General features: G+C 48.6%; 1 protein-coding gene across 1 annotated transcript in view; it reads left to right on the top strand.

The window, feature by feature from the left end:
* dysf (dysferlin, limb girdle muscular dystrophy 2B (autosomal recessive)) overlaps positions 1–12,899 on the top strand; it is a 427,787-nt gene that overhangs the window by 355,323 nt on the left and 59,565 nt on the right. Inside the window, exons 42-44 of the mRNA XM_072497740.1 lie at positions 3,796–3,894; positions 6,044–6,172; positions 7,028–7,183. Coding sequence (XP_072353841.1) covers positions 3,796–3,894; positions 6,044–6,172; positions 7,028–7,183 — 384 coding nt within the window. The remainder of the gene's footprint in view (positions 1–3,795; positions 3,895–6,043; positions 6,173–7,027; positions 7,184–12,899) is intronic.

Here is a 12,899-nt window from a genome sequence, read left to right as displayed (position 1 = left end):
CTTGCTTTCAATGTTGAATTCCTTGCAGGAGGCTATCCTCCCAAGCACGCCAATTGATCACCGGTGTACAGTTGGGGATGATCTTCTTGCAGTAACATTCATTCAGTACTCACAGGCAGTAGGACTTCTTCTGGAGGGACAATTTAGCCTTTATTAAACTGGGTCTTCAATTCCAAGTTCCACCTTTGAGTCCACTTCTCTTTCAAGACTCTTTGTCTCACATCAAACCCAGCTTCCAGCCCAGGGTTTGACCTCAATCCTTTGCAGTTGAATAAAATGACATCTAGCCGTGCTGGGGAAAGAGAAGAGTTCTTACACTTGATTTTCCGAGGGATTTCATCCTATCAGACAGAGAAAATCAGAGATGTTTCTCCCAGCTTCTGAAGCGAAAGCGAAACTAGAAAAAAAAACATTCCAGAGAAAACAAAACCAGTCACCACTGGTTATTGGCCAAGCCCAGCATTTCAAGGCAGTTCATTGGCCGCCAGCTGAGTCAGTCAAGCTGAGTCATCGCTGATCTCGCCTGCTTGAATTAAAGGCAAAGCCTGAATTAAAGTCACAGGCCCATTAATCATCCATGGATAAAAATTGTAACAGCAAAAAAAAAAAAAATGGGAAAAACAGGGATGAAACAGGGTTTAAACAAAAGGCTCCTTACATTATGGCAAGTCCAGTTCAGTTTCTAGTCAATGGCAACCCCAGGACATTGATAATGGGGGATGTAACGATGGTAATATCATTGAATGTCAAGGGGGGATGGTTGGATTTTCTCTTGTTGGAAACGGTCATTGCCTGGCACTTGTGTGGTGCGAATGTTCCTTGTCACTTGTCAGCGAAAGTCTGAGTGTTGTCCAGGTCTTGCTTCATTTACACGTGGACTGCTTCAGTCTCTGAGGAATCATGAATGGTGCTGAACATCAGTCAACATCCCCACTTCTGAGCTTATGATTGAAGGAAAGTTATTGATGAAGCAGCTGAAGATGGTTGGGTCCAGGACACCATCCTGAGGAACTCCTGCAGTGATGTCCTGGAGCTGAGATGATTGACCTCCAACCACCACAACCATCTTCCTTTGTGCCGGGTATGACTCCAACCAGCGGAGAGTTTCCCCCCTGATTCCCATTGACTCCAGTTTAGCTCGGGCTCCTTGATGTCCCACTCGATCAAATGCTGCCTTGATATCAAGGGCAGTCACTCTCACCTCACCTCTGGAGTTCAATTCCTTTGTCCTTGTTTGGACCAAGGCTGTAATCAGGTCAGAAGCTCAGTTGCCCTGCTGGCAGATTCTAAACTGAGTGTCAGTGAGCAGGTAGTTGTTGAGTAAGTGCCACACTATCGACGGTAGGAATGGTGGATTGGAGGCTCATCCAGTTCCAGTTTCTGATCAATGGTAACCCCAAGGATGTTGATTGTGGGGGATTCAGCGATGGTGATGCCATTGAATGTCAAGGGGCGATGGTTAGAGCCTCTCTTACAGGGGATGGTCATTGCGGCTCGCATGTTATTTGCCACCTGTCAGCCCAAGTCTGGATATTATCCAAGTCTTACTGCATTGGGACATGGGCTGCTGGTGTATCTGAGGGGTTGTGAATGGTGCTGAACATTGTGCAGCCATCAGCTGAGATCTTTACTCTGACCTTCTGATGGAAGGAAGGTCATTGAGGGATCTGCTGTCCTTACTTTCTCTGGCCTCTGTGTGATGCCAGACTGGCAGCAATGTGGTTGACTCTGAAATACCCTGAAAGCCACTCAGTTTAGACTGCAATAGCTCAAAGAGCTGGCTCACCACCTTCGCAAAGGCCGTTAGAGGTGGCAGCCAGTCCCAACGACACCCACATGAAAAGAAAGTTGATCCCATTCCATTTGTGGAATGAGTAAGTGTTGAATCGTTAATCCTCAGACTGAGTGATGTTTTATTTTTATTGCATTGCCGCACTTGGCAGGTTCAGGAGACAATGTGGGTGAGTTACACAGAGTCATTAACAACCCCTGTGGGTATCACTTACCATCTCGTGTCTGCATGAAAGCGATAATCCTGTCAGACTACCATTGAAGGTTAGACTGGGTAGATGGTTGAAGCAGTGTGAGAACTGGCTGGGTAAATGTGACTAGAACTGCTTCCTCTTGCGGACAGTTAGTGCCGAACGAAATGTTATAGCCTCTGATCAATAAGCAACAACACCAATAGGGGCTGGTTTAGCACACTGGGCTAAATAGCTGGCTTTTAAAGCAGACCAAGGCAGGCCAGCAACACGGTTCAATTCCCATACCAGCCTCCCCGAACAGGTGCCGGAATGTGGCCACTAGGGGCTTTTCACAATAACTTCATTGAAGCCTATTTGTGACAATAAGTCATTTTCATTTCAATTTGCACTTACAGAGCAAAATATTCCAAGGCACTTTTACAAGAGCTCATAGATCGTAGATCATACGGTGCAGAAGGAGGCCATTCAGCCCATTGAGTCTGCACCAACCCACTTAAGCCCTCACTTCCACCCTATCCCCGCGACCCAATAACCCCTCCTAATCTTTTTTGGACACTAAGGGCAATTTATCATGGCCAATCCACCTAGCCTGCACGTCTTTGGACTGTGGGAGGAAACCGGAGTACCTGGAGGAAATCCACGCAGACACGGGGAGAACGTGCAGACTCCACACAGACAGTGTCCCAGCGGGGAATCGAACCTGGGACCCTGGCGCTGTGAAGCAACTGTGCTAACCACTTGTGCTACCATGCTTTATCGAAAAAAACACCAAACCACATAAGGAGACATTTGGACAGATAACCGAAAGCTTGGTCATAAAGGGCGTGTTTAAAACATGTCATGAAGGGGGCGGCATGTGGCACAGTGGTTAGCACTGGGACTGCGGCGCTGAGGTTCCAGGTTCGATCCCGGCTCTGGGTCACTGCCCGTGTGGAGTTTGCACATTCTCCCCGTGTCTGCATGGGTTTCACCCCCACAACCCAAAGATATGCTGGTTAGGTGGATTGGCCACGCTAATTGTTCCTTAATTGGGAAAAAAAATAATTGGCTCCTCTAAATTTATTTAAAAAAAAATAAAGGTGGAAGAAGCGGGTCAGAGGTTTACGGAGGAATTGAAGAGCAGCAGTTTTTCAGACATTAAAGAGCTATTGTCCTTTCCATAGCTGCGTATCTTAGCCAAATGATCGGAGAGCAGTTGGTGTTTTCTTGGCAGTGAGGTTGGCGTTTATCGAGGCGGAGCTGGGGATAGAGAGCATCAAAGGACCCGAATGCAGGTGTGGTTAAGAGACAGGTGAGGGCTAGGTTGAGGTAAGAGAGATCGATAATGCAGAGTGGGGTTGCGGGGAATAGTCACTGCCAGGGTAGAGTGAATGTGGCTGGTTGAAGATTGAAGCTCAGGGCTGGACAGAAGACTAAGGGTAATGTGGGAAAGAGGACGTCATGAGGGGGAGGCTGGTTATTTCAACGAACATCTCGCAGACAGCAATGAGATAAATGACCAGGGTTTGTTGTTGAAGTTTTGGGAAAAGATGATACGGCGGACAGGGGGTGTAAAGCTGCTAATTTGCTGTCATGTTATGGCTTTGTGCGAACTTCAGCCCCATGTTTTGTGCACCCCAGCTCCGTGTCAAAACAAGGAAAGGGTGATCTTATTTGGCAGTGAACACTATTGTTCAGCCACGATCTCATTGAATGGCGGAGCAGGCTCGAGGGGCCAGGTGGCCTACTCCTGCTCCTAGTTCTTATGTTCTTCTGATGCTAAGTCCTTATTCAGTGAACCTGCTGTAAATGATGTTGTTTGTTTCCTTAGGAGGATGAGTTTGTGGACTGGTGGAGCAAGTTTTATGCATCGACGGGTGACACCAACAAATGTGGAACTTACCTGGACAAAGGCTTTGACACACTTCAGGTACTGCGAGCAGTCTGTACTGTTCCGGGTGGTATCAGGGGCAGCAAGGCGGCACCAGTGGTCAGCACTGGTGTCTCACAGTGCCAGAGACTCAGGTTCAATTCCACTCTGGCGTGGAATTTGCACGTTCTCCCCGTGTCTGCGTGTTTCCTCCGGGTGCTCCGGTTCCCTCCCATAGACCCAAAGGTGTGCAGGTTAGGTGGGGTCACAGGAATAGGGTGAGGGAGCGTGCCTAGGTTGGGTGCTCTTTCAGAGGGGCGGTGCAGACTCAATGGACCGAATGGCCTGCTTCTGCACTGTAGAGATTCTATGGTTCCGTGTTGGTCACAGTGAACAGCCTTGGTCTCTCAATTAATCCAGACACGTTAAGAACATGCCCTTCAAGCATGTGCTGCTATTCCATTAGATCATAGCTGATTGGCATCTGAACTCCATTCATCCATCCTTACTCCATATCCTTTACCCACTAAAAATATCAATTCAGTTTAGTCTTGAAGATATCATTGTTTGCAGCCTCGGGGCCCAGATTGAGATTTCCATTGCGCTTTGTGTGGCAATCCATTAGCTCTCAAATTGTTGACTCACACTTAAAAGAAAAATTATCTCTTCACTTCTTCTTCATTGAATTCACTTATCCACGTTATACTGCATCTGCCCCGTATTTTCCCACTCACTCAACTTGTCAAAATCTCCTTGAAGCCTCCTAACATCATCCTCACCACTAACGTTCCCACCTAGTGCGGCACGGTGGCACAGTGGTTAGCTAGGGCTGGTTTAGCTCAGTGGGCTAGACAGCTGGTTTGTGATGCAGAACAAGGCCAGCAGCGAGGATTCAATTCCCGTACCAGCTGGGATATCTGAATTCTCCCTCAGTATACCCGAACACGCGCCGGAGGGTGGCGACTAGGGGCTTTTTATGGTAACTTCACTGCAGTGTTAATGTAAGCCTACTTGTGACAATAACGATTATTTATTTATTTAGCACTGCTGCCTCACAGCTCCAGGGTCCCAGGTTCAATTCCGGCTTCGGGTGACTGTGTGGAGTTTCCGCTTGCTCCCCGTGTCTGTATGTGGGCTTCCTCCGGGTGCTCCGGCTTCCTCCCACTGTCCAAAGATGTGCAGGTTAGGTGGATTGGCCATGCTAAATTGCTGGGTTATGGGGATAGCATGGAGGCTTGGTGCTCTTTCCAAGGGCTGGTGCAGACTCGGTGGGCTGAATGGCCTCCTTCTGCACTGTAAATTCTATGATCTATGGTCTAGTTTTGTGTTATCAGCAAACTTGGAGATATGGGGCGAGATTCTCCACTCCCGCGCCGGTTGGGAGAATCGCCTGGGCCGCCAAAATTTGCCGGGACGCCGGTCCGACGCCCTCCCGCGATTCTCCCAAGCGGCGGGAACGGCCCGGTTGAGTTCCGCGGGCCGCAGCTCGGAGAATCGCCGGAGACACCCAAAATGGCGATTCTCCGGCACCCCCACTATTCTCAGGCCTGGAAGGGCCAAGCGGCCAGGCCAAAACGGCGGGTTCCCCCCGGCGCCGTCCACACCTGGTCGCTGCCGTCGGGAACAGCGCGCGAACGCTGGGGGGGCGGCCTGCGGGGGGGGGATCCTGCACCGGGGGGTACCTCAAATGTGGGGTGGCCCGCGATCGGTGCCCACCAATCGTCGGGCCGTCCTCTCGGAAGGAGGACCTTCTTCCTTCCGCGGCCCCGCAAGATCCGTCCGCCATCTTCTTGCGGGGCGGACTCAGAGAGGACGGCAACCACGCATGCGCGTCATCTACGCGGCGCCGCCTTTACGCGGCGACAAGGCCTGGCGTGTGTAGATGACAAGGCCCCGATCCTAGCCCATTGTCGGGGCCTGAATCATTCGGGATCGGGGCCGTTTCGCGCCGTCGTGAACCTCGACGGCGTTCACGACGGCGTGGGCGTTTCGGCGCGGGAGTGGAGAATCCCGCCCTATCATGCTTAGTTCCCTCATCCAAACCATTGGTGTATATGGTGAACAGCTGGGGCCCAAGCACCGATCCCTGTGGCTGAGTGTCTTCCCTTCCGCGCTGGAATTACTCTGTGATCGTACGATTCCGTGCTCTCCAGGGCCCCGCAGTAGACAGTGAAGGACTCTCATGGCTCGCCATCCTTGTGCTCCATAGGTCTACAATGTTGAACTGGAGAAAGTCGAGGCGTTTGAAGGGTTAACAGATTTCTGCCGGACCTTCACTCTGCACCGTGGGAAAGCTGAGAATGACGATGAGGATCCTTCAGTGGTGGGAGAGTTCAAGGTAAGGGAATAAGGTTCAGTGTCACCCATACTTGATGATGTTCAGCATTTCAAGTTGGGTTGTTGACCATGTGGAACACCAAGGCCGGAAAGAGTCGGAGGACCAGCTTCAGTCATGATCGGTGAGCTCAATTGACTGGACGGTGGTTCATGATGCGCAGCGATGCCAACAGCGCGGGTTCAATTCCCGTACCGGCTGAGGTTATTGATGAAGGCCCTGCCTTCTCAACCTCGCCCGAGATGTGGTGATCCTCAGGTTAAATCGCCACCAGTCAGCTCTCCCCCTCAAAGGGAAAAGCAGCCCATGGTCACCTGGGTCTCTGGTGACATTTACGGTAATGATTAATGGTACCGGTCAATGTGTCTCTGAGAGTGCCGAATTACCAAGCAGGAAGTACCTCAGTATCTTTGGAACCAAATGAAGCCCCAGTAAAGGTCTCTGTTTCTGACTCCTACCTCATGACTTGTATTGATGTTAAGTTGTGAGACATATGCGTTTTGCCAAGAACCTTGAAGTTAGGAAACGTTACATCTCCTATCAGAAAGGGGAGAAGGAGGCAACATGTGACTAGAAGCCAATTAGTCTAATGTCAGCTGCCGGTGAACTCTTTCGAACTCCAACTGGGTATGTTTCAAATGTTCTCTCTGCTGTAATGTAGGGAATGAGAACAAAGTGCAGCAGAGTAAAGACCCACCAGCCTACCGACGTTGTGGGTTAAATCCATTCACAGCGCATGGAAATGGAAATTTCCAGGATGCTGTATGAGGATTATACACTGGACAATCCGCTAACTAACTTAACTGATTGCCCTCAGTTCCTGTAATGTCCCTAACTGTGTGCTGTTGATGTCTTCAGGGCAGTTTCAAGATCTATGCCCTTCCCGATGACCCCTCTGTAGCCAACCCACCTCGACAGTTCCATGAACTCCCAGCCAGCGGACTCCAGGAGTGTCTCGTCAGGGTTTATGTGGTCCGAGCTTTTGGATTGCAGCCGAAGGATTCCAATGGGAAGGTCAGTGAGCCGTTCAGCATTCCATGATGAGCAAATCGATTGTCTTGTGTCTCTGTTTCAAACACCTCTTTTCTCATTCATCTGGTTGGTCACAGAAGCTCTCGGATGTGACGGTTGTGCCCTTAGTGTAGGTTCCGTCTCAAATTCAAGGTTTGCTATTATATACAGCGTATTTAATTACCGAAGGTGGACTAAAGTAGTTCCCAGCCACTGAAATACTTTTGTGGTCACGGTTGTGAGACAGGAAACATAGCAACCAGTTTACACACAAGCATCAATGAGAATGACCAGATAACCTAGGCCGGGAGTCTCTGGTTGTTGGAATTCCCTGTTCCCTCTGGCAGTGCACCCCCCGTCTTTCCTGGGGGCATGGGGTGCCTTCAATGGAAATCCCATTGACAGCGGAGAGAGTAGAGAGTCCACCCGCCAGTAAACACACCCTCAATACTGCATTAGAATGCGAGCCTGGATTGAGTGCTCAAATCGATGGAGAGGGATTTGAATCCATAACCTTCTGAAATCAGAGATGGCATGTATGCTAACTGAACAAAGAACAAAGAAAAGTACAGCACAGGAACAGGCCCTTCGGCCCTCCAAGCCTGCGCCGACCATGCTGCCCGTCTGAACTAAAATCTTCTTCACTTCCAGGGTCCATATCCCTCTATTCATGTATTTGTCAAGATGCCCCTTAAACGTCACTATCGTCCCTGCTTCCACCACCTCCTCCGGCAGCGAGTTCCAGGCACCCACTACCCTCTGTGTAAAAAACCTGCCTCGTACATCTCCTCTAAACTTTGCCCCTCGCACCTTAAACCTATGCCCCCTAGTAATTGACCCCTCTACCCTGGGAAAAAGCCTCTGACTATCCACTCTGTCTATGCCCCTCATAATTTTGTAGACCTCTGTCAGGTCGCCCCTCAACCTCCGTCGTTCCAGTGAGAACAAACCAAGTTTATTCAACCTCTCCTTATAGCTAATGCCCTCCATACCAGGCAACATTCTGGTAAATCTCTTCTGCACCCTCTCTAAAACCTCCACATCCTTCTGGTAGTGTGGCGACCAGAATTGAACACTATACGCCAAGTGTGGCCTAACTAAGGTTCTATACAGCTGCAACATGACTTGCTAATTTCTATACTCAATGCCCCGGTCAATGAAGGCAAGCATGCCGTATGCCTTCTTGACTACCTTCTCCACCTGTGTTGCCCCTTTCAGTGACCTGTGGACCTGTACACCAAGATCTCTCTGACTGTCAATACTTTTGAGGGTTCTACCATTCACTGTATATTCCCTACCTGCATTAGACCTTCCAAAATGCATTACCTCACATTTGTCCGGATTAAACTCCATCTGCCATTCTCCGCCCAAGTCTCCAGACAATCTAAATCCTGCTGTATCCTCTGACAGTCCTCATCGCTATCCGCAATTCCACTAACCTTTGTGTCGACCGCAAACTTTCCAATCAGACCAGTTACATTTTCCTTCAAATCATTTATATATACTACAAACAGCAAAGGTCCCAGCACTGATCCCTGTGGAACACCACTAGTCACAGCTCTCTAATCAGAAAAGCACCCTTCCATTGCTACTCTCTGCCTTCTATGACCTAGCCAGTTCTGTATCCATCTTGCCAGCTCACCTCTGATCCCGTGTCACTTCACCTTTTGTACCAGTCTGCCATGAGGGACCTCGTCAAAGGCCTTACTGAAGTCCATATAGACAACATCCACTGCCCTACCTGCATCAATCATCTTTGTGACCTCCTCAAAAAACTCTCTCGTTAGTGAGACACGATCTCCCCTTCACAAAACCGTGCTGCCTCTCGCTAATACGACCCCTTGCTTCCAAATTGGAATAGATCCTGTCTCGAAGAATTCTCTCCAGTAATTTCCCTACCACTGACATAAGGCTCACCGGCCTGTAGTTCCCTGGATTACCCTTGCCACCCTTCTTAAACAAAGGAACAACATTGGCTATTCTCCAGTCCTCCGGGACATCACCTGAAGACAGTTCGGATCCAAAGATTTCTGGCAAGGCCTCAGCAATTTCCTCTCTTGCCTCCTTCAGTATTCTTGGCTAGATTCCATCTAGCCCTGGGGACTTATCCACCTTAATATTTTTCAAGGTGCCCAACACCTCTTTGTGGATCTCAATGAGACCTAGGCTATCTACACACCCTTCTCCAGACTCAACATCTACCAATTCCTTCTCCTTGGTGAATACTGATGCAAAGTATTCATTTAGTACCTCGCCCATTTCCTCTGGCTCCACACATAGATTCCCTCCCCTGTCCTTCAGTGGGCCAACCCTTTCCCTGGCGACCCTCTTGCTTTTTATGTACATGTATAAAGCCTTGGGATTTTCCGTATGCTTGTTTGCCAATGACTTTTTGTGACCCCTTCTAGCCCTCCTGACTCCTTGCTTAAGTTCCTTTCTACTTTCCTTATATTCCACACAGGCTTTGTCTGTTCCCAGCCTTCTCGCCCTGACAAATGCCTCCTTTTTCTTTTTGATGAGGCCTACAATATCCCTCGTTATCCAAGGAATGCAAAATTTTCCATATTTATCCTTCTTCCTCACAGGAACATGCCGGTCCTGAATTCCTTTCAACTGACATCTGAAAGCCTCCCACATGTCAGATGTTGATTTACCCTCAAACATCCGCCCCCAATCTATGTTCTTCAGTTCCCGCCTAATATTGTTATAATTAGCCTTCCCCCAATTTAGCACATTCACCCTAGGACCACTCTTATCCTTGTCCACCAGCAGTTTAAAATTTACTGAATTGTGGTCACTGTTCCCGAAATGCTCCCCTACTGAACCTTCTACCGCCTGGCCGGGCTCATTCCCCAATACCAGGTCTGGTACAGCCCCTTCCCTGGTTGGACTATCAACATATTGTTTTGAGAAGCCCTCCTGGATGCTCCTTACAAACTCTACCCCGTCCAAGCCCCAAGCACTAAGTGAGTCCCAGCCAATATTGGGGAAGTTAAAGCCTCCCATCACAACAACCCTGTTGGTTTTTACTCCTTTCCAAAATCTGTCCACCTATCTGCTCCTTTATCTCCCGCTGGCTGTTGGGTGGCCTGTAGTAAACCCCCAACATTGTGACTGCACCCTTCTTATTCCTGATCTCTGCACATATAGCCTCGCTGCCCTCTGAGGTGTCCTCCCGCAGTACAGCTGTGATATTCTCCCTAACCAGTAGCACAACACCGCCACCCCTTTTACATCCCCCTCTATCCCACCTGAAACATCTAAATCCTGAAACATTTAGCTGCCAATCCTGTCCTTCCCTCAACCAGGTCTCTGTAATGGCAACAACATCAAAATTCCAAGTACTAATCCAAGCTCTAAGTTCATCTGCTTTACCTGTTATACTTCTTGCATTAAAACATATGCACTTCAGGCCACCAGACCCGCTGTTTTCAGCAACAAATCCCTCTCTGCTGTTCCTCAGAGCCATAGTGGCCTTATTTCCTAGTTCTCCCTCAATGTTTTCACCTTCTGACCTATTGCTCCCATGTCCACCCCTCTGCCATACTAGTTTAAACCCTCCCGTGTGACACGAGCAAACCTCGTGGCCGGTATATTTATGCCTCTCCAGTTTAGTTGCAACCCGCCCTTCTTATATAGGTCACTCTTGCCCCCGTCGGATCACTCAGAATAGCAGAATATCTGTCACTTACCTGTTCCCAAGCTGCTCCCGGCTCTCTCTCTCTCTCTCTGCCGCTCCCGAAAATGAAGGCTGCTGGAACCTGGGGGGTAAGATTTTATATCACCTACCTTCCCAGGGTGCTCCCTGGTTTTCTCCCTGCTTCCCGGAATGCACTCTGGATCTCTCCCTGCAGATTACCAGTTGCAAAGCCAAACGAAGGAAACAGAACAAAAAGTGAAACAGCACCTCCTCCCACTCCGCGCCGAATTAACACACTGCCCAAATTACCAAGTTCCAATTTCCACTCAGGCTGAGTCTCCTTCACCAGCGCAAAGCTTACTGGGTGCGCTTTCGGTCTGTCTTTTTCCAGAACTCAGCTAAACAAGATGAGTCACACTATTTAAGCTTCAAACAGAAGAATACAATGTACACCCTTGTGCCACTAAACAGGCCTGAGCCATAGCTCACACCGGTATAGGTGAGATGGCAGTGGGAACAATTTTCATTTATTCTGGATTTGCTGATGGAGGCTTTTCACGTTTCTGAAGAGAGAAATGTGGTCGGGTTGTCAACCTTCTAGACTTGTCCAGACCATAATGAGAATAAAATTGTTGGGAACATAGAAACTGACCTTAAAAGCTTATATAAAAGGGCAGCACGGTGGCGCAGTGATAGCGCTGCAGCCTCACGGCGCCGAGGTCCCAGGTTCGATCTCGGCTCTGGGTCACTGTCCGTGTGGAGTTTGCACATTCTCCCCGTGTTTGTGTGGGTTGGGTGTGAGACCCGGGACTTGTTTGTCATATCCAATGATTCCCATTCATTTGTCCAGGTGGAATTTGCGTTGAAGTCCTGTGTGGGAGGTTTTTTCCAGAGCTGCCTCCTTGATGGGAGTTGTATCTCGGGTGGGCTGAGTAGATCAGCCCGGAGTGGCAGGTGGGGGGGGGTTTATGAACATTTTCCATCAATTTGTGGATTGTTTGCAAGTCGGCGGATATATGGAGGAGCGAATTTTGTCGGGGCAGGGAGGAGCTGTTGAGCGTAGTGTTCCAGTAATGATCCACGAGGTATCATTGAGCTGAGAGTCAACTCTAAGTCTGGTGAGAGGGCGGAATTGAATAGATCAATATTAATAAGAAAATGTTGCTGAGGAAATTAATGGATGTTAAAGCCTAACAAAACAGGGACAGAAACAAAAGGCAGTAAAGGGGGAATGTGTAAGGCAGAGAAGCCATAGTCAAAAATCAAAAAGGGCGACAGTACAAGGTAAAGTGACTGAGGGGAGCTCAGTGAATAGGACCAGTCATACAAAAAGGAATAAAACAGGAAGTAAAAACATAAATGGAAAGCGACGCGGCAGGTTGTTACATGAAGATATGGGTTCGACGACAAGGAAAATTAGGGGAAAAGTTAAGAGAAAATATAACTTCGGAGAGGTTACTGATCGAGGTGTTAAGATTCAAAACGGAGGTAGAAAAGCCAACATAAGTGTACTTTACCTGAATGCTCATAGTATCCGGAATAAGGTAAATGAGTTGATGGCGCAAATCATCGTGAATGACTATGATTTAGTGGCCATGATTGAAACATGGTTAAAGGATGGTCACGACTGGGAGTTAAATATCCAAGGGTATCAAACTATTTGGAAGGACAGAGTGGATGGTAAGGGAGGTGGTGTAGCTCTGTTATTTAAGACCATAAGACCATAAGACATAGGAGCGGAAGTCAGGCCATTTGGCCCATCGAGTCCACTCCACCATTCAATCATGGCTGATTTTAACTCCATTTACCCGCTCTCTCTCCATAGCCCGCTCGGGGGTCGCGTAACTATAAGGATTTAAGGATGACAAGCCTGGCAATAGTAAGGGATGACATCGGTGCTATGGAGGATAAGGTTGAATCCATTTGGGTGGAAATCAGGAATAGTAAGGCGAAAAAGTCACTGATAGGAGTAGTCTATAGGCCACCAAATAGTAACATTATGGTGGGGCAGGCAATAAACAAAGAAATAACTGATGCATGTAGAAATGGTACAGCAGTTATCATGGGGGATTTTAATCT

The sequence above is a fragment of the Scyliorhinus torazame genome, chromosome 3, assembly GCF_047496885.1.
Source record: "Scyliorhinus torazame isolate Kashiwa2021f chromosome 3, sScyTor2.1, whole genome shotgun sequence".
Lineage (NCBI taxonomy): Eukaryota > Metazoa > Chordata > Chondrichthyes > Carcharhiniformes > Scyliorhinidae > Scyliorhinus > Scyliorhinus torazame.
The sequence above is the reverse complement of the archived record's forward strand: the minus strand, read 5'-3'. Positions and strand labels throughout refer to the sequence as shown.